At 33.2% G+C, this 22,937-nt stretch overlaps 1 protein-coding gene across 1 annotated transcript in view; it reads right to left on the minus strand.

Moving 5' to 3' along the window:
• Positions 1-22,937, minus strand: part of ZNF804A (zinc finger protein 804A) — a 322,666-nt gene that overhangs the window by 39,706 nt on the left and 260,023 nt on the right. Inside the window, exon 2 of the mRNA XM_081581063.1 lies at positions 19,351-19,494. Within this exon, the coding sequence (XP_081437189.1) occupies positions 19,351-19,494 (144 nt within the window). The remainder of the gene's footprint in view (positions 1-19,350; positions 19,495-22,937) is intronic.

The following is a 22,937-nucleotide window of genomic DNA, read 5'->3' on the forward strand; positions in this document are numbered from 1 at the left end:
ACACTCCCTATTAATTACTCAAGAAGTTGAAAACATATTCACAGGGAAATCTGTCCATAAAAATTTATAGCCACTTGTTCATAATTGCCAAAACTTGGAAGTAACAAAGATATCTTTCATGAGTGAATGGATAAATAAACTGTAATACAACCAGACAATGGGATATTTATTATTCAATGCTGAAAAGAAATGAGCTATGAAACCATAGAAAGGTATGGAAGAAACATAAATGCAAAGCCAGTGGAGGTGATGGAATTCCAGTTGAGCTATTTCAAATCCTAAAAGATGATGCTGTGAGAGTGCTGCCTTCAATATGTCAGCAAATTTGGAAAACTCAGCAGTGGCCACAGGACTGGAAAAGGTCAGTTTTCATTCCAATCCCAAAGAAAGGCAATGCCAAAGAATTCTCAAACTACCGCACAATTGCACTCATCTCACATGCTAGTAAAGTAATGCTCAAAATTCTCCAAGCCAGGCTTCAGCAATGCGTGAACCATGAACTTTCAGATGTTCAAGCTGGATTTAGAAAAGGCAGAGGAATCAGAGATCAAATTGCCAACATCTGTTGGATCATTGAAAAAGCAAGAGAATTCCAGAAAAACATCTATTTCTGCTTTATTGACTATGCCAAAGCCTTTGACTGTGTAGATCACACCAAACTGTGGAAAATTCTTAAAAATATTGGGATATCACACCACCTTACTTGCCTCCTGCGAAATCTGTATGCAGGTCAGGAAGCAATAGTTAGACCTGGACATGGAACAACAGACTGGTTCCAAATAGGAAAAGGAGTACATCAAAGCTGTATATTGTCACCCTGCTTATTTAACTTATATGCAGAGCACAAACTAGAATCAAGATTACCAGGAGAAACATCAATAACTTCAGATATGCAGATGACACCACCCTTATGGCAGAAAGTGAAGAAGAGCTAAAGAGCCTCTTGATGAAAGTGAAAGAGGAGAGTGAAAAAGTTGGCTTAAAGCTCAACATTCAGAAAACGAGGATCATGGCATCTGATCCCATCACTTCATAGCAAATAGATGGGGAAAGAGTGGAAACAGTGTCAGATTTTATTTTGGGGGGCTCTAAAATCACTGCTGATGGTGCCTACAGCCATGAAATTAAAAGATGCATATTCCTTGGAAGAAAAGTTATGACTAACCTAGATAGCATATTAAAAAAACAGAGACAATACTTTGCCAGCAAAAGTCCATCTAGTCAAAGCTATGGTTTTTCCAATAGTCATCTATGGATTTGAGAGTTGGACTATAAAGAAAGCTGAGTGCCAAAGAATTGATGCTTTTGAACTGTGGAGTTGGAGAAGACTATTGAGAGTCCCTTGGACTGCAAGGAGATCCAACCAGTCCATCCTAAAGGAGATCAGTCCTGAATATTCTTCGGAAGGACTGATGCTGATGAAGCTCTGATACTTTGGCCACCTGATGCAAAGAACTGACTCATTTGAAAAGACCTCGATGGTGGGAAAGATTGTAGGCGAGAGGAGAAGGGGACAACAGAGGATGAGATGGTTGGATGGCATCGCCAACTCAATGGACATGAATTTGAGTAAAGTCCAGGAGTTGGTGATGGACAGGGAGGCCTGGCATGCTACAGTCCATGGGGTCGCAAAGAGTCAAACATGACTGAGCAACTGAAGTGAACTGAACTGAAGTGAAAGAAGCCAATCTGAGAAGGCTTCATAATGTATGATTCCAACTATGTGACAGTTTGGAAAAGGAAAAATTACTGAGGCATTAAAAAGATAAACGGTTGTTCGGAATGGAATAAAAGACGAATATGCACAGCACAGAGAAGTTTTAGGGCAGTGAAAATATTCTATATGATGAGATTATAAGGGTGAATATATGTTATTCACTTTTTTTCCAAACTCATAGAATGCACAACACCAATAGTAAGTCCTAATGTGAATTATGGACTTTGAGTGTTGATGATGTATCAATCCTTGGTAAAAAATGTACCATTCTGATTGATGAGCAACATTGATATAGGGAAGGTGCTATGCACATGGGCAGCAATATATTAGAAATCTTTGTAGTTTCCTCTCAGTTTTACTGTAAATCTAAAACTACTCTAATAAAAATAAAGTGTAAAATTATATTTATTCAATTAAAATGAAAAATACTATGCTAGTTGTGTTAACACAATAGGTTCATCTATAACCTTCCTGTTGGTCATTTTCACTTTATAAGGAAAAAATGAAACCATCATTATCAATTACAACATAGGCAATAGTGAATTAAATATAATCAGAAATAAAACCAGGTGAAATTAAAGTCCCCTTATGATGGCAGACAAATATTTGAGACAAGAACTCCATGCTTGTTTTCAAAGAAACATATGAAAAACAGAAGGTGGAGAAAAAATTATTCTTAAGGCGTCTTTCCTTTTGCATCATTTCGCATCTTCTTTCATTCAGTCCATACAGCTTTTTGATCAACAAAGAACTGTGCATTAACCTTGTCTTTCTCTGACTCTAGCTACAGGCACACCATGTGGTTTGGCTCCACTAATTATAATGTGAAGGACATTTGATAGAAAATGTCCTTTCATGTCAAATGCCAATATTCTTTGCAATAAAATCTCAGTAAAAGACAAAATTTATGTGAAAACACTGCTTTGATGTCCAAAACAAGTGATTATGAAATAAACTGATGAAAAGAATAAAGAATTGTCTTCAGATAAAGATGAGCTGCTGAGAATTCATGAGTAATCTGTCAAATATTGTTTGTTTATTCTCTTTATTTCTGTTCTGTCCAGAATTTCAGCAAATTTTTCATCTGTCAGCAGTTTGAGTTTTCCTGGAGGTATTGATTTCAAGTCATTTTTTGTTTTAGGAAAAGCACTGCAGTTTGCCATGTGTTTTGTCAAAGTCATACAATGTATAATTTTTAGTTAGTAAGCTTTTAGACAACCAAAAAGGATACTATTCTACATATCAATGTAATTGTTAATCTTAGGTATACCTTTGAAGGTTATTAGGTATACATAAAATCTGCACAGAACAAATAAATAAGAAAAAAAAATTTCATCCTTTTGATTTCAGTACCTAGATTCTGGGAACAAAGAACTTGGGAAACTGCCTTGAAATTAGAGAAATAAAATGGACCCCTTTCTGAAAACAGACGTCAAGAAAAAAACAAAACAAAACAATAAGAGGTCCCTATAGTGGATAATGACGTATAGACATCAGGAATTATGTGTCAAATAAATATATGAGATATATGAGAATTCAAAAAAAAATGACTTATATTACTCTATTCCAAAGCTAGTGAAATCTAAAACTGCACTAAATCTTATAAAAGCTCTATCTGCTTTCATTCTCTTTCTTTACTGCTAATATATTCTCCAGGCCATTCAGTTCTAAGAAGTATTTGAACAGCAGAAACTGAACTTACTGTTTTCCTACTTAAACCTGCTATAGTTAGGCATTTGTCTTCAACCACTCCATAAAACCTCTCTTATCAAGTTTTCCACACTTCCAAATTGAAAAATCAATTAATCATCTCTCTTTGACCAACTGTTCATCTCTGCTCTTGACTGCCTTGTTTTCCTTTGGCCCCACTGCCGCGGTTGTTCCAGCCCCAAAGCTAGGTCCTCTTTATTTTCTCAACTTGCAAATACGTACTAAGGACTCATTCTTCTTACCATGTTTCAACCCTCTCTCAATTTATTCCCTACCTAACCATCAGTTTTATAGTTTTAAACTCTAGATTACTATGTCTAGTGACATAATCATTATCTCCATTTAGATGCTTAGTAGGCATCTCAAACCTGATACATCCACCATGAAATGCCTGACTCTGACCCCACACTATTTTTTGGTTAGGTTTCTTCAGCACTATTCACTTAAATGTTCTCATCAAGAATCTTGAGGGTTTTCTTGAGCTCCTTCTTTCTTTTACACTCAAAATCTAATGCATCAGCATATCTGTTGGCACTTCCATGCCATTTAATATTCAGATTCTGACCACTCCTCACAGTAAATACCACTATCCCTTAACTCAAGCAACTGTCATCTGTATCCTCTATTGTAGCATTAGCCTCTCACTAGTTTCCTTTCTGGGTTTCCCAGGTGGCTCAGTAGTAAAGAAATCACCTGGCAAGGCAGGAGATGTAGGTTTGATCCCTGGGTCCAGAAGATCATCTGTAGAAGGAAATGGCAACCCACTCCAGTATTCTCGCCTGGAGAATCCCATGGATACAGGAGCCTGACAGGCTACATACAGTCCATAGGTTTCAAAGAGTCGGACATGTCTGAGCATGCCAGTTCAAGGGTTTCCTTTCTACCACTTTTACTTTTGTTCTCCCAGTTTATTTTACACATAATAACCAGGGGGATTTCTTTTTAAAAAAGCAAATCAGATGATCTGACTTTCCAGATGGAAACTTATCATCCTAGAGCATTAAGAGTATATCCCATAATCCACGCGATGGCCTACCAATTTTTTTTCTTTTTTAAATTAATTCTTATTAGAATATAGTTGATTTACAATGCTGTGTTAGTTTCTTCTATACAGAAAGTGTTCAGTTGTACATATAGGTTTATGTACCACTCTTTTCAAAATTCTTTTTCCCATAGATGTCATTAAAGAGTATTAAGTAGAGGTTATTAGTTATCTATTTCATGTATAGTGGTGTGTATATTTCAATTCCAATCACTTAATTTATCCCTCCTCCCCCTTTTCCCTTTGGTAACCATAAATTTGTTTTCTACATCTATGACTCTATTTTTTAAATAAGTTGATTTGTATCTTTTTTTTTAGATTCCACATATAAGTAATATCATATGATATTTGTCTTTGTCTGACTTCATTCAGTGTGACAATCTCTAGATCATCAATGTCACAGAAAATGGCCTACCAAAATTTACCTAATCTGGCCCTAAGCATCTTTTCCAAATTCATCTCCTATAGATTTCATTAGCTTACACTTTTTGCCAATCACATAACTTCCATTTTTTATTGAAAGAAGCCAAACACAATCATGCCCCAGTTTATTTTGGGAAGTATTCATATGCATCTCTTTCTCACTTGTTCACCCACTTTAAATTTCTACTTGACTGTCATCTCCTCAGAGAGGTCTTTACTCATTTTCTTATCTAAAATAATAGCTACACCTCATTTAACTCCTATATTTTTATTTTTCGTCTAAGATGTAAATATCTAAACTTAAATAGTGAGTTTTGAGTCTGCTTCTTGTCTCACCAAAATTAAATTTTATGAAAGAAAAATCTTTTCTTTTTCACTATTGGTATTCACCTAGATTAGTTCCGCATATGTATGTACAGTTAAGATCTGAACTATTTATGATTTAATCATTGCATGGTTCCTATTTTCCCTTGCCAGTTACTTTTATAATTTTAGAAAATACATATAATCAAAATAGTTACAATAAATTTATTAGACACGTGCATTATATTTACAGAAAATTAAATAAAATCATACATAAATTCTATTTCCCCTTCTCTTAGCCCCCAATGACAGTCTTAATATTATCATTCTTACATGAAAGCAAAAGAAAAGATAATTCCCTTAATTGCTTTAACAGTGTAAAATTATAAAAGCTCAATTTCAAAATGAAGTTTCCTGAAATATAGCACAGCTTTCATTACAGTGATGCTTTGTGATATAACATGCTACTGATCTGAGAGACATTGCACATACCATAAGTGAGAAGCATTGTAAAAACTCACAGTAAATTTTTTTCAATGACTTGAAAAGCCTATAACGTGGGTGTTAATGTCACTCTTGCACTCAAAGTTATGATTTCCAAAACATGGAAAATCAAAAGAGTATACAGTATTTTCAGTTAAATGCTGGTCATTATCTAAGGAACCTTTCAGGAATAATCTAATAATCTAATATCTATAATGGCCATCTTTGTTTTCATTTCCATTAATAAGGCTATTTTAGAACTTATGAAGTTTGTTGTAGAATATGGAGAGTAATGTCAATTATTATTGTCCATTTAAATGCAAATATATTTTATCCAATAAAAACACAATTAATTTTTGTCATTTAGAAAAGATAACCCAAATATATTTTATTTTCCTACCAGATATAAACCAGTTTAGATATATTAAAATATTAATATCAGCATTCTTGCCTAACTACATAGCATTCAACTATATAGAAAAGCTATATAGTTGTTCTTTAAAGATTCTTTGAATCAGTCTTAGTTTCTTATTGCTTTTTAAATTAATAAATAAAATGTTTAAACACATCATTTTATATTTTATGATGGTCACAATTTTACTTTTTGAGGGAAAGAAGGTAGCAGATATCCAGATTTCTATACACATATACATGTATATGTTAATTTATATATGACACTTTCCAAATAAAATTTTTGTAATTTTGTTTGTTGTATTTCTTTGTCTTATTTCTATAAAAACATTGGGGCCAACGATAAGCTAAATAAAAGCTGTGTGGTATTTTCTTTAAAACATTTTTTCTTGACACTTTTTGACATCATGCCTTATTTCTTTTTATATTTCCCCTTATGTGAATCACATTCAGATTGCAACGTTGATAATAACTTTTATTACAGATTCAAGGGCAAAAGAGTTTCTTTAGCCCACAGAAATATTGGGGTAAAAACAAAGTTTGAGTTAACATCTAGCATATTCTCTTTTTATCAGGCACCACTTAAGCTTTTAACACACATATTTGTTGATATAAGACAACAGTGACTTATTTTTATATTAAATAAAAACACTGATCTGCTGAGAAAAGCAGCTTTTAATATTGTGTAGAGGGTTTTCTTAGCAGATTTTGTGCCATGGATCATTCTTCCCTGGTTTGAAAATATCATGCCGATGATTTGAACTTTACCTTTGGTTGCCCTTGGGGAATATCATTAAGAGGTGTGAACTGTTTCCCCACTAATATCCCTGTTTTTCCTACAAATACGAGCAGTTGTCTCTGAGTATATAGGCAGACTCTTCCAAATAGCTACAAAAACACCAAGGTAACTTTTGAACAGGAGTAAAGATGAGGGGGTATTGCGCCATATCATATCAAAGTTTCCTAAAGAGTAAAATCTGTAAAAAGAAAATGATTTGGGGATTAATATATTTATTTTGACAGATTTTTTAATTAAGCATATTTTATATGCATTGTAATGCCTATTGGGTACAATGCATTTAGTTAGGCATGAAACTGAATATGAAGCAACATTAAATAACAGTGACAATAGTTTTCTCATCAACACAAAAAAACAAAACATATAGACATATATATTTGTGTGTGTATACTTTTAGTATTATTGTGTTGTTGTTTAGTAACTAAGTCATGTCTGCCTCTTTTGCTGCCTCATGGACTATAGACTGCCACGTTCCTCTTTCCATGGGATTTCCCAGGCAAGAATACTGGAGTGGGTTGCCATTTCCTTCTCCAGGGGATCTTTCCAATCCAGGGATTGAATCTGCATCTCCTGCATTGGCAGGCAGATTCTTTACCGCTGAGCCACCAGGGAAATTGCACACCTACAGTGATATCTATCTATCTATCTATCTATCTATATACTTAAATGGAGAGGAAATGTGTGTGTGTATATATACACAAACACACACACACACATATATATGTATATGATATTGATCTATTTGTAAGGCTATTTTGACCTGTAAGAAGCACTGGACCCCAAGATTTTGACACAATGCTATTCAAAGTTTAAAACAAAACAGCACAGGTTCAGGTTAACCTCTTGAAAATTTGTGTACCTCATTTTGGGTTTAGATGCTTATGATCAGAATACAGATCAGAAAACAAAAAAGCAGAGAATCAACAAACAGAAAAGTTGAGCAAAAGACTTGAAAGAGCAAATTGCTGTAGTGGGGCTAGGAGGATAGCAGACTCTGTCTTAAAATGGGTTCTACATATATTCTCCAGTGGACACGCACATAATATTTCTTATGCATTTGTTATTCAGCATCTGGGTAGGAGATGGAGATGAAAGGTAGGATACAGGGTAGAGGCTGGGGGGAATTCATGAATAATTTCACTTTACTTTGAGCAAATTGCAGCATTACTTTTATGTGCTAATTATCTTAACGCAATGTTAAATAATGATATCTGGATATATTCCACTAGCTTTACAAAGCATCAACTATTTTTAAGTTGTCTTTAGACAAGTTTTTACGTACTAAGAAAACAGATTTTGAATACTCCTGATTGCACTCAGAAAAATGAAGGCAAAGCCATGTTGACACACATAGTATAGAATAAGGAGATGTTAAAAAAAAAAATCCTTCTGTACAACACTAGGAACAGAACATCATTAGGAAAATGTACTATTTTCAAATAGATTAGATAATATTGAAATTAGAAGAGGGAATATTGGAAAATACAAAATGTTAAAATTCCCAATGATTAGCCTTGTGTGTTTTAGAAGGAAAAGATCTACTTAAGTGCTTAGAATAAAATGGTGGGAAAATGAGTAGAACCTTGTTTTACGGAATATGAAAAGAGTGATTACTATTTGGAAGTCATGGTTATTTGAAAGTTTCTAGCATTCTGAGATACAATCATGGACAATCTATATTATTTTAGCCTGTTTCTTGTCTTTCTTGGAATAAACACTTCTATTAGAGTTACTGTAAGGTCTATAAACAATGTTATGATAATCATACATGACATCTCACAAGTTGTCTGTCCATAGAATGAGCACAGTGACACAACAGAATTTCAGCATATGAAGAACTGAGGATACCAGCTTACATAATAACTTGTCTTGGCCAATAATATGACTTCTCCAAAGTTCATATTTTAAAAGAAAAGGGTGCCATAATTTGGCAACTTGAAAAAGCAGAGATGATCCAAATATGCATTAAAATAAGAGACATTTATTTAAAACAGGAAATACTTCTTAGAGATAAGGTCGCAAATATCACCATGTTCTGCAATCAGAAGGTATAATCATAATAAAATCCAATCTTACAAAAATTCAGTGAGTTAAAGGTTGCCAGAATTCTTCTTTGTCAAAGCTGCTCATAGAGATTTTAATTACTTATAGGTATAAGTAATAATAGATATTAATTACTCAGAGTGTTACCAACCTCCAATAACCAAGATAGTAAATATTTATATTCCTGGATAAGGTAAGAATGAAGATGAATTGAAATATATACAACTATACTGATAGCTCAGTTGGTAAAGAATCTGCCTTCAATGCAGGAGACTCCAGTTCGATTCCTGGGTTGGGAAGATGTACTGGAGAAGGGATAGACTACCCACTCCAGTATTCTGGCCTAGAGAATTCTGTGGACTGTATAGTCCATGGGGTTGCAAAGAGTCGGACACAACAGAGCAAATTTCACTTCTTCCAAATTTCACTATATATATACAAACATATATGTATGTATGTATATATATATATATATATAGTATCTCTTTTATAGTTCTCTATTTTTGTGCTAAGTCACTTCAGTTGTGTCTGACTCTCTGAAATCTTACGGACCATAGCCTACCAGGCTCCTCTGTCCATGGGATTCTCCAGGCAAGAATACTGGAATGGGTTGATTTGTGCAATAGAGAAATAATTCATTCTTACACAAATTACTGATATATTGAAATTGACTTATGTTCAAAATACTATTTGGTGATTTCTAAATGTAATAGTTCATTTTATCCTTAAATATAGGTATGTATGAAAATTAATATTTAGATATATTTTAGTTTTTAAACATGATTGAAATCACTGCTTATAAATGTGTGATTTTTTTTTTAGGTGCATTTCTCTACTGTATCCTACTTTTTTTTACTCTTTTTGGCATAATTATATCTAGGTGACATGGAGCAGAAACCTTTGCTTAAAGTTGTGGTATTTTTCACCTACCCTGAACATTAACTGACTCAATAGACAGCCAGCAACCTAATAGATGGTGGAAGACAGGAGAGAAAGAGACTGAGCTCCACTAGGGAAAGTATAGGACAATGGCATTAGTTCAGATACTAGAAATGAGTATTTTATCCAGTCTGGCACAGGCTCAAGAAAGGACAAAACTTTCAGCTTAATTCTATTCAAATCATGGCTTTGAATATAACATGTCAAGACAGTACAGTTCAATGAAGATGAAGACATATGCGTGTACTTCTCTTGGGGCAGTCATTTTGGGCAGTGAAGACACTCTGCAGAAGGAACTTTAATATTTTTCCTTTGTTCTGATACTCCAAATGGTTAAAAATAAGTGCAGTTATATTGAAAACACACCACAGGAAGAATTCCAGGAAGGATGTGTGAAAGGATTGAATCATGAACTGCTTTACCTGTATCTTATATCTTCTTACCAACCTTTCAATATTATTTTGCAAACAAAAGTTGACACCCAAATATCAAGAAGTGACATTTTTTTCTCAAGTGTCACATTACTTAACAGAAGCTTAAATGGTTAGTAAACGTTCAGATTTGAGAACAAAGCGGCTCCATTTCTATAGCATTCTTAAGTCCCTGCAGGACAGCAAATTCCAACGACCTGGCATGACAGTGACTTCCTCTGGAGCAGAATGAAACAGCAGGCCATAAAGCACAGAATCTTGACTTGCTGGGTGAAGGTCACTTCGATGCCTTTTGGGGGATATTTCAACCATACTAAAACTGGTAAAATAAAAATCAAAATGTTTGAGGGGCAGCAGCAATAGGGCAATCATTCCCTTTTCTATCTTTTCATAGCATCAGTGTGACAAATCTCTTACAGTGAAAATAACTGAATTGCCCACAGCTGCCAGGTGAGAAGACAGACACAGTGTGGCTTTGGTTTCGGGCAGATGAACAGGTAAAAGGGTTTATAGGAAAACCTTTCTTTTTTACCTGCTAGTGAGTTTTACACTTAAAAAAAAAAACACAAAAACTCAATGACTATAATTCAGAATAACAACTTCAGTGAAAATATTCTAATAATCTTTTTACATGAGAGAATCACTTAGAAAAATGTGGAAGTGAGAAAGGAGTATGTATGGTTATTTATGACTAACACATATGTTTTAACTATGCGTTGTATTTGATACAGAATTCTTAAAATTTAGATCCAGAAAGGCCAGTGAATTCATGTGGTTTAAACTCTCTGTACATAGATGCAGAAAGGGAGGCCTGGGATGATTGAAAAAAAGATAAAAAGCTTTGTCCTTACCAGAAGTTCATGATGGAGCTTGCCTGGCCTCTTGACTCTTAAGTGCACTTGCTACATAATCAAACATATGTTTATATAATTTCCTCAAGCATAAAATGTACATGCTAAGCATGGGATCTTATAGACTTTTTAAAAAGTTCTCTGACATTTCTGAGTTTGGGTAAATATATAACCAACATGAAGGATCAGGCTTCCTATGGCATTTCCTTTAAACTTTCATCTTTCAAAAATGTAGCCAAAAATGTTACTGCTATTCAATAAACATATCTATTGTAATCATCTTATTTATTATTTAAATAAAGACCTTATTAAAAATTAAACTCAGATGACAGATATAAAGTGAGACACTTATAGGATAGTGGGATGTTAATTGTCCTTAACCACTGTATTTTCTGTTATGAAAAACTAATTTCTATGTTTTAAAAACAATAAATTAACGATTATTTTCTAGCTTAAAATAATTATTTGCATTTGAACTGTCACTTATCTGTATATAATTAGGTTTTATGTATGCTAATAAAATCCTGTGCTTCTCTGGGCTCTTGAAAAAAGCATTCAATAAAAACATAAGTATAATTAAAAATGTGTGCACCTTATACATTAATATTAAGGTGTGGTCTGGTCAAATGATAATAAGAAAGGGCAAAGGAAATATATCTCTACCTTTTTTATCTTTTCCTGGAAAACTCTGATACTGTTTGAAGTTTAACAAACAAGAAGATCCTGATAAATTACAAAATAGAAGATATGTGCTTACTTAAAAAAAATGGCGAAATATTTGAATGGCACCTGGAAAAGCTAACAATAACTTCAATTATAATTCTCTATTTAATATTGGATGATTTCAATGCAATTAAAACAGTTCTATAAATATGATGGAATAATTTCAGAGACTTTAATAACATAATATTTGTTTGACTATGATATATCTTTTTTAAATGACTTAGCCTGTAGTATTTCATATGTGCAATTATATGAAACATAATACTAAGTTGAATGATAATGATTCCACTATTCAGTTTAATAATTAGAACACGTTAATACTTAATATACTCATGTAATATACTCATGTGTGGATCACAATAAACTGTGAAAAATTCTGAAGGAGATGGGAATACCAGACCACCTGATCTGCCTCTTGAGAAACCTGTATGCAGGCCAGGAAGCAACAGTTAGAACTGGACATGGAACAACAGACTGGTTCCAAATAGGAAAAGGAGTACGTCGAGGCTGTATATTGTCACAATGCTTATTTAACGTATATGCAGAGTACATCATGAGAAATGCTGGGCTGGAAGAAACACAAGCTGGAATCAAGATTGCCGGGAGAAGTATCAGTAACCTCAGATATGCAGATGACACCACTCTTCTGGCAGAAAGTGAAGAGGAACTAAAGAGCCTCTTGATGAAAGTGAAAAGAGAGTGGAAAAGTTGGCTTAAAGCTCAACATTCAGAAAACGAAGATCATGGCATCCAGTCCCATCACTTCAATGCAAATAGATGGAGGAACAGTGGAAACAGTGGCTGACTTTATTTTTGGGGGCTCCAAAAATCACTGAACATGGTGATTGCAGCCATGAAATTAAAAGATGCTTACTCTTTGGAAGGAAAGTTATGACTAACTTAGACAGCATATTAAAAGCAGAGACATTACTTTGTCAACAAAGGTCCGTCTAGTCAAGGCTATGGTTTTGCCAGTAGTCACGTATGGATGTGAGAGTTGGACTGTAAAGAAAGCCGAGCACTGATGAATTCATGCTTTTGAACTGTGGTGTTGGAGAAGACTCTCGAGAGTCCCTTGGACTGTAGGGAGATCCAACCAGTCCATCCTAAAGGAGATCAGTCTTGGGTGTTCATTGGAAGGACTGATGTTGAAGCTGAAACTCCAATACTTTGGCCACCTCATGCAAAGAGCTGGCTCATTTGAAAAGACCTTAATGATGGGAAAGATTGAGGGCAGGAGGAGAAGGCGATGACAGAAGATGAGATTGTTGGATGGTATCACTGACTCAATGTACATGGTTCTGGGTAGACTCTGGGAGTTGGTGATGGACAGGGAGGCCTGGCGTACTGCTGTTTATGGGATCTCAACGAGTCAGACACAACTGAGCAACTGAACTGAACTGAAGTGAATCCTTTGGAATCCTTATACTCTTTAAAGGAACCACCTGAGTTTCATAGTCACTATTTTCCATTTCCCAAAGAGGAATAAATCACATTTATAATCTTAAAAATAATAACATCAAGTTTTGCTTTTTCTCTGAATAAAATAAAGTGTGTAGTCTTTTGCATTGTTTTGTTCAACCAACATTACATCTCTATGTTTGTTTCATGTTTTATTTACTATATTTAGTTTATTTGTGCTGCAGAATAATTTTGCATTGCACGAATATATCGCAATTTATTTACAAATTCTGTAGTCGACTTATATCATTATTATTATTAATAAGAGGCTTTTTGTTTCAGTATGTTAATACATAAATTTGAAAGATTGTTTTCCTGAGCTGCCAAGTCAATTCACACTTTCACAAATGATGTGTAAGATTTTCCATTGATATACATCATTATTACTTGATATCATCAAACTTACTTTATCAAATTTGGTGGGGGCAAAATTATTCCTCATGTTGAACAACTTGTAATATATTTGTGGCCTTAAGTTTTTCTTTTTTTGCAAATTTCCCCCTTATTTTGGTCCAGTTTTCTCTAGGTTGTTTTCATTTTTCTTATGCATTCATATTTTTAATAAGATTTGAATGCCAAGTTTTCTTAGTATGTGTATTACAAATATATTTTCCCAATTTTCTTTACTGAAGATTTTTTATAATAAAATATTTCAGTGTAGTTAAACTTATCAATCTTTTCTACAATGTTTGGGCTTTCAATGCCTTATTTAAAATATATTTGTATACTACTCTGAGGTCGTAAAAATATTTTCAACACTGTTGTAAATTTTAAGTTTTTATTTGTATTTTTAACTCTTTAATTCACTGACATGATTTTGCTGTTATGTGAAAAAGGAATCAATCTCTTTTTTTAAGGAAATATAATGAATCATCACATACTATTTTTTGAAAAGTACATATTTTTAACCACCAGAGTGCTTTCTGCCGTTATTATTTAACAAATTTCCAAACAGAAGTGGATTTTTGTACCACAGCTTTAGATTCTGTTCCATTAATCAATCTTTCCATCTCTGTACCAATAGAGATGTATATAATCTTGGTATCCAACACAGATTTTCCCACTTTTAGTTGATTTTTTAGGATTGTATTCATTCTTACATATAAATTGTACAATCAGTTTGTAAAGTTCAATATTAAAAAATTAAGATTTTGATTAGAGTTTCTGATGTTTGATTATGATCCCTGATTTTATAATCACATTCAGTGGACTGTCTATTTCAAGTTTGCTTTTTTTCAAGGGTTTTATATACGTTTCAATTAAGAACTATGGGAAGTATTCATTTTCATTCAGAAGTCTTAGTCAAAATTTACCAACTGCTGTCTGTGGTTCATTTCCAGAGTACAAAGCTCATAGTGGGAGTTTCTCTTCATTGAGTTTCACATTTTGTAGGTTATTATTACTATATGCCCAGGTTTTAGCCAGTAGCTTCCCTTTCAGCAATCCCCCACCCAGTGGTGGTGGAATAACTCTTTAGAGGTACCATCTTTCCTAGAAACTCAGCAATTCAATAAAAATTTTATATTGTAGAGGATCTATTTGTTTTGAGTACAAGAGTCCCTTGGAGCATTTTGTGTGTTATCCTACTGAAAGTGAAGCCTCTGATGTAGTTCTAAAAGTATTACTTGCTTTTAATAATTTTCTCACATAAAAAATACAATACAAATCCAAAATACATTGATAGTAAAAACACTTTATATATAGGAAAACTTTAGAGAATATACACAATATATGCTATTTAAGTTGTTGCTATATTATAATCAGCAACATTACTGTTACAAAGGAAAAATACTCATAAATGAGGAAGAGTTCAAAATACTCATCCAATTTACAACAGTTACTCCTATATAATATTCTCCTTACAATTAGTTTCATCTAAGTATAAATCCATAAATAAGTAATTTTATTCTTTTGAAACTCTTGCCTACCTCAAAGCTGTGGTTTAGTACAAAACCTCAAAAGGAATTTGAGTTGAGCCTTTTTTACATTTATTTATATGGGAAACATTGATTCGGTGTGTAAATTGCACCAAATGCTACAATAGATGCTGTGAAGAATGAATATATAAGGGAAACAATGCTGGCCACTAAAAGGTAACAATCCAAAGGCTTTCAAGTTTTAAGGTAAAGAGAAAATATTTCAAAAATGAACTCTAATTCGTGAGCTACTGTGATCATCTCCATACACCTGTGCCTCTTCCTCTTTTTAACTCCCTGTTAGCGAGTCTTAGTGATAAGAGCACAAGAGAAAGCCTGCAAGTTATCCAAAGAGTATGTGGATGAGACAAACAGATTTTTCTATGAAGCTTAGAATTCAAATGCAACACATCCTGCCATAACATTAATTTGCAAATCAATATCCGTGAGGCGGGCAAAACAGCTCTGAGGTCAAGATTATCTGCCTGTTTCAGACTCTATTAACCTTTATGAAGTAAAAATAGATCCTTTGGGGAAGCCTAAATAAAAAAAAGTCTCAAAGGCGAACTATCAGTGTCCCAAACATTTTAGGGGAAATGAAATATTGGTAAGGCATATAATAAAAACTAATTTAATGTTTACTATTTTTTTACACTTTGAAAAGTGTGTTCATGTGATTCTCTCATTTATTTTTCCTAAGAATGAACAATCAAGTTAACTGAGGCTTTGTTTATTTTATCCAAGGCAGTGAGTGGCAGGGCTAGGGCTCATTCTACCAGTAATCCCTCTCCCTTTCACGCTGCATCAGGTGGCCCTGCAGAAATATACTGGAGGAAGAGAATGTATCACATGTAAGGTCTCTGTTTAGAATTCCACTGAAAAAGTGTCCTAGTCACGTGTAGGTTTTCTTACCTGAAGGTTAAGTTACATGGACCTTGAGTATAAATATTTCTTATGTGGGTGTTTTCTACAGTAGGAGATCAAAAATGTTGCTTTGCCACTGAGACAGGTAAATATTTTACTAAGAGTTTTTTGGGTTTTTTTTTGCTTTTTAGGTCACAATTAATAGTAAGTATTAAGCTAGGGTTTGTTTTGGGGGTTTCCTTTTAAGTTCTTTTATTCCATTGCCCCAGCCCTGAGCATTTGTCTCATGCATCGAACATGGAATGGTGTTCTGTTTCACATATGATAATATACAGGTTTCAATGCTATTCTCCCAGAACATCCTACCCTCACCTTCTCCCTCAGAGTCCATAAGACTGCTCAGGGCTGGGGCAACGGGATGACCCAGAGAAATGGGATGGGGAGGGAGGTGGGAGGGGGGTCCAGGAAGGGGAACACGTGTAAACCCATGGCTGATTCATGTCAATGTATGGCAAAAACTACTACAATATTGTAAAGTAATTAGCCCCCAACTAAAACAAACAAATTTATTTTTTTTTTAAAAAGTTCATTTATTAATAGCAAGCTGAAGTAGCTCTCTAAATCAAAGGAAAGGATCTGCATATAAGTTATTGGAAAGACTGTCTTTTTTATTTTTCCTGAATACCTTTCAAAATCAAAATTGCTATTTTCATACTAAGTTTCCTTCAATTGTCACATGGTCACACAGATCTCATTTTCCATGTGCTTGTTTTGTTCTTTCTTTAAGCAAACCAGTTTTCTCAAATTTTCAATGCATTTAGCCATAGCATAGGATTACATCTTTCAAGTGTGAGGTCCAGTCATAATCAAAAAATAGAAAGATTTTTTGTTTTGTTTTATCTTGATTTCAGTTCTCAAGAGAAAAAAAAAAATCTGAATTGCTCATCCTTAAATTTTGTTATCCTCTACTCAATTTGAAGTGGCCCAGGTTTGGGAATCCTGTGGTAAAAACAGAGATAGCTGTGATGGGATGAGGTCTCTGTTTGGAAAAGAGAGTGCATTCTCTAGGAAGATAGTCTCTAACATGTACCACTATCGTGTGGGAAAGGGATACAATGATCACATCGATTTTTTTCTGCTACTGCTACATAGCCTTATGTTAAATCAATCAGTTAAGTTTCTGCTATCTGCCAGAATTCATGGTCATTTAGATAGTCTGTCTCTAGAGCCTTATGTCCCTGAGAAGTATCAAGTGACTGGACCTTCAAAAGAACAAACCAGATTTATCCTGAACTCCCTTATCTGTGTACAGTATCTAGTATCTTAACTTCATTAAGAATATGGAGCTGGAGAGGTCTTCATGATAATCTAAGTGAATTTGATTTTCCAGACAACCTGTGGCTGAATGAAGTATTCTTTGGCAAAGGATTTAATACGTAGTCGGTAAGATATTCTTAAAATACATGTATACATTAACACATTCATTCACAAATACCTAGTTCATACCATGAAACATACATACGTTTGCTCTTAATTGCAAACATCAGATGTTAATTAATGAATGAAGCCAAAAAGGATTTATAAACACATTTCAATACCCTGCTAATAATATAACATTTCATCTTTGTACTCTTGTAAGGAATACAGGAAGATATTAGGAAAATTCAGAGGAATAACTGCCTTAAATTTACCACATCAGGAACCATGTTCCAGAATATTTTTATAAAACAAATGCAAGTTACCGTAGAATGAAATCCATACTATTTTCTGATTGATTTTAATGTTCAAATCAAGCAATGATATACTTATATGTATGCATTTTTATGTAAGAAGAGGAAAGATATTTCCATCAAAACCTTTTCTTTAACTATTGTGCCAGTGGATCTACTACCAGGGAAAGAAAGACAGGGGCAGCTCATTAAGTTTAGTCTGCATTATTTAGTGATATAAGTAAATAGAGGCTAATGTTCTCCCTGCAATAATTTCCCCAAGCACAGTTTTGTTGGTATGAGAAAACGAAAGAATTGACAATGAAAGAAAATACATGTCATTGGGCCATAAGTGCTTAATGTGATCACTTCCCCCTACCCTTTTCACATTTACAGTAAATGTTAATGGAAAGTTAGTGAAAATTCAAGGGTCAAAATGCACTTCCTATTACTACCAAAATGACATTTGGATGATATTTGTGAGTGATAGCTAAAAAGGAAACTATTTTTAAGTTGATAACCAAGCTCACTGTATCATATCAAGTGAGCTAAACAACGTATGCCATTGCATTGATAGAAGTAAAGTATATGAGGAAAACAGAATCTACATTAAGAATGTCATTTCTGATATCACTATCTATTTTAAACTAAACTTTATACATATAGTGTTGAAAAAAACAACAACAATAAAAAAAAAACCTTTGATTTTCTATCAATAGGGAAATGATTAAAACACCCCTGCATGGAGAACCTGAATCTGATTTTACAGGAGACTCAGAGACACTTCTGGAAACACAGTCCCCGAGGGCAGAGCCAACTCTGCAGCCACCATCCCTGTCTGTTCCTGATGTACGCTACCAACATGCTCCGCCATGCAAAATTGACTTCCCTCACCCTGTTGTTGTTTTTATTTATTTATTTTTGGTAATATTGTTTCATTTCACATTGTTAATGGTATTCTTTACTTTGTTTTTTAAACTTAAGTAATAAAATTTATGTTCTTTCCATTAAAAAAATAGAGAAATGGAATAGTATTAAAATAAACTAAATCATATACTTATTATGTATTTATTTAACTAGTAACCCTAGATTGCTTTTAACCAAAGCAAAACTTCTTTTATTTGTTAATGGTAGCTTAAATGAGAAATGCCTTCTCTAAAGAATTGTGAATAAATTCATTTATATTTGATAAATATCTTTAGTTGATTGACATATTTAGAAAATAATAAATTTTAAATTATTTAGAGGATCACCACCTGAAGAATACAATTTTCAAACTACTGTCAATCACTAAAAGGCAACTGAATGGCATTTCTTTATATTGGTTATTCATTTCAGACTTTACTTTTGGTGGTTGGTTTTTTAAAAAAAATGTCTTTTATGTAAGTCATTAAATTATCACCCCAGACTGGCATTTTTAAAAATTGCATAGCAAGGTAAATATATTATATTCATACAGTCTACAAAATTCAAATTATTACAAACGTTCAGAAATATTAGAGGTTTTTTGACACCTCTTTCTTACCTGCTTGTGAGCGTGATCATATGAATTAATGTGATTATCAAATTCCTGATGCTTGTAGTACTGCTTGTCACAGAGTTCACAGTAAAAATTGGCCTTCAGATCTTCCAGCGCTTTGGCTATGGTGTTCTCCTTCTCAGCATAATCCTGAAAAATAAAATTTTGAAGAAAGAAGCAATTACTTTTCCTCTGAGGTTCCTTCCTTCTGACCGTTGACAGCTTTAGTATAGTCATTAGAATTAAAAATAATATCACAGACAAAGAGATATATAAAGCAAATACCAGCAAAGCAAATTAGAAGAAATTGTAAGTTAAAGAAAATTAAAGATTAACAGAAGAAATCAAAATAAATAATGGAAAGAATATAGAAATATGGAGAAGAAAAACAAATCACAGAAGAAATAGAAGCCCTTGCTTGAACAAGTTCCTATGCTATGTTAACACAGAAGAAATATGAAAATCATATAACTGTTAATTCAACTGTCAATTTCTAGCTAAACTATGTTTAGTTAACATAAAACTTCTAAATTCTGAACATCTAAAATATATCGTTCATATTGGTGTGCAAATATTCAAGCTTGGTATTTTTGTTTGCTTCCCTAAATATCTGTACAGCAAGTTATTCATCCAAAGTAGATTTCATTTGACTAATGTTTTCATCTTGACCCACATCAGTTTAGGTTGCACCTTTAAAATTCACTAGTCTTTGGAAAATGAAATCCTTTCCTGCAAGTTATTTACCTAAACTGAAAGAATTAAACTGTATAAGCAGATTGCTTTCATCATGCTGATAGTAAATAAAGAATACAGTCAAACTCCTGAAAATATGAAAAATGCAGTGAGTTATCATTAGCTTTCATTTACAAAGCACAAAACAGTAAAATGTTTGTAGCACGTAAGTTTTCTTAAATCTAAATTTACTTGCTATTTTATGCTTCCTTAAACGTTAATGATGTCAGACATGAATAAACATTGCATGTTGAAACACTGTCCAAGTCTTTCACTGAAGTACTGATATAAAGAAGACCTACACTTCAATCTCTACCATAGAATTATTTGCTTCTAATTTATAGATTGTCTCATGTTCAATTTCTTTAAATTCAAAACAACTATACATTCAAGCCTCTCATGTGCTACACTTCCTCAGGCACTAGGATGTGGAGATGAAACGACACAATCTCTTCTATGTCAATAGCAGTAATCCTCTCACCAAATATATAGGCTAGAAAAACCCATAGTTTGAATATTTAAATTCCACAAAATTTGAAAGTGATTTACTACTTGTAATTTCATGAGTGATTAATACGCTTGTTACCTTATTTTGCTATATATTTGTATATGCATCATTTCATAATGTTCACCATCATTCATAGGTATAACTTGTAGTATGTCTTGCAGCAATGCATAATACATCTGCCATAATCTGTATATACATAGTCCTCTTTCTTATTTTAAAGACAGTGATTTGTCATTATTTTTGATTAATTTTATCAATTTCACAGCAAGAGGTAATAAATTGCAAAATTACTCAAATTGTTCATATATGAGTTGTCAATTTGAATAATTTACCATTTTGCAGCAGATTTTGGAAATATTCCCCATTATTCTTTTTGATTGCATCCAGTATGTTTTTTAAAAAAGTTAGTTTAAAATGATGAAAATGATTCATACAGATCTAAACTGCTTAATGAATTTTTACAAAATCTTCAAAATAATACTTTGTAGATCATTCAATTTAAATGAAACAAAAATTAAGTACCATGGTTTCATGGCAAAAGTGTGCAAAGCAGAGATAAAATTCTAATCAATATGAGTTGTATTAATATTATAATGGCAACAGTCTGGTTCAAAGCAGAATTAACTTTCAAAACAATATTTTTGAACAGCAATTTCTTTGCAAGCTAGTTGATTTTCCTTACTAATTATAATTACAGTTAAGCTACTTCCTCTCTAAATTTTTGGTTATTTCTTATTATGGTGTTGTTTTTTCCTTCCTAAGACTGATCTTTTTCCAGAGAAACAATAATTTTTCCTAATTTTTCTTTCCTCAAAAGTGGGAAATTTTTGAGTAAAGCAAGCCGAGATTCTTAGGTTAAATTTCATTCTTCAAAAGTATAAGCCTTAGCTTAGATTTGAAAGAGGAAAACATATCTAAAAATAATAGTCAAGATTTATTCAGTACTTTTTTAGGATCAGTTGCTGATTAAAGTTTGTATATATTAACTCATTCAATCATGATTAAAATGATAAAAATGTGCATTGAAGACATTTCCTTATTTTACAGGTGAGAGTACTAAAGCAAAGGAAAGTTAAATATCTAGCTTAATGATATATAACAAATAAATTGCAGCTAATATTTGAGCACAAATAATTTGATCCATAGCACTTCATTATGTTTAAACTTTTAAGCAGAAAATAGAACAATATAAGAGCTCCCACATATCCATCACTCAGCTTCAACAATTATATTTAACTTAGGGCCAACCTTGTTTCGTTTTATCCACTCCTACCTCATATCCTTTCCCCTGCCTCAGATAATTTTTAAGGACAGTCCTAAATTTATATTATGTTATCTGTTAATCTTTCAGTGTGTAACTCTAAAATAGAAGATTTTTTTTTTTTAAATCATGAAACCAATATCAGACCTAAAAAAACAAACAAAAAACCTACATTCAATTCTTACTATCATCAAATAGCCAGTCAGTGTGTTCACATAACTGCAACTGTCTAATATTTTAAAACAGTTTGTTTCAAACAAGATTCAAATAAGGCCCATACATTACCTTCATCTGATATGATTCTTAGTCTCTGTCATGCTATAGGTCCTGCCTCTCTTTGTTTTATTCCTCATGGTATTTTAGTTTTCAGAATTTTTTTTGATTATACCTCACATTTTGTAAAACATTCAGAACTATAGAAACATTACAAGAAGATGACAATAAACTCTTATAAGGCCTTCTCTTTAATAAAATCATTGTTAATATTCTGGTATGTGTTTGTTCTCTTGCTTTATCTCTATATCTTCCTCTAAGATGTTAAAAGCAACATGGCATAGCTGAAGTTAAGGTTGCAAATAGTTTCACAGTAAGAAATATTTTTAGGCTAGAACTTTCAACTTGATAAAAACTGCAGGAAGAAGTCAGGGCTGTGTTCTACAAAACATCAGTAGAATAGAACGACTGGTTATTGAATGTGTCAGAAGGGAAAAGAGTCATATGTACTTTCATTGATTATACATTTTTAAAAATGTATGTAAACTGATGGATCCTGGAAGATGAGGAAAGGGTAGATGCTGTGTGTGCAAACGGGGAGAAGGAGCGCGGGGAACAAGGCTTCCAGTATCTAGAAAAAAAAATTTAAGTATGTATGTAGACAAAATCAGCCCTCATTAGGTTGACATGCCCAGTGCTCCCAACCCCTCTCCTTCTCCAGTGTGGATGGTATTGAAAGAGGCCTTGACTGGTATCATAAAGCATAGTATACAGACATTCAACACAGCTACCTCCCTGCATAAGTTAAGAAATACATTGAATAAAATGAAAGAGGAACACGGCTGCTCATATTTCCTCCTCAAACCCAAACTCCCCCCT

This window comes from Giraffa tippelskirchi, chromosome 3 (assembly GCF_054371585.1).
Source record: "Giraffa tippelskirchi isolate mGirTip1 chromosome 3, T2T-mGirTip1v1.2.pri, whole genome shotgun sequence".
Classification (NCBI taxonomy): domain Eukaryota; kingdom Metazoa; phylum Chordata; class Mammalia; order Artiodactyla; family Giraffidae; genus Giraffa; species Giraffa tippelskirchi.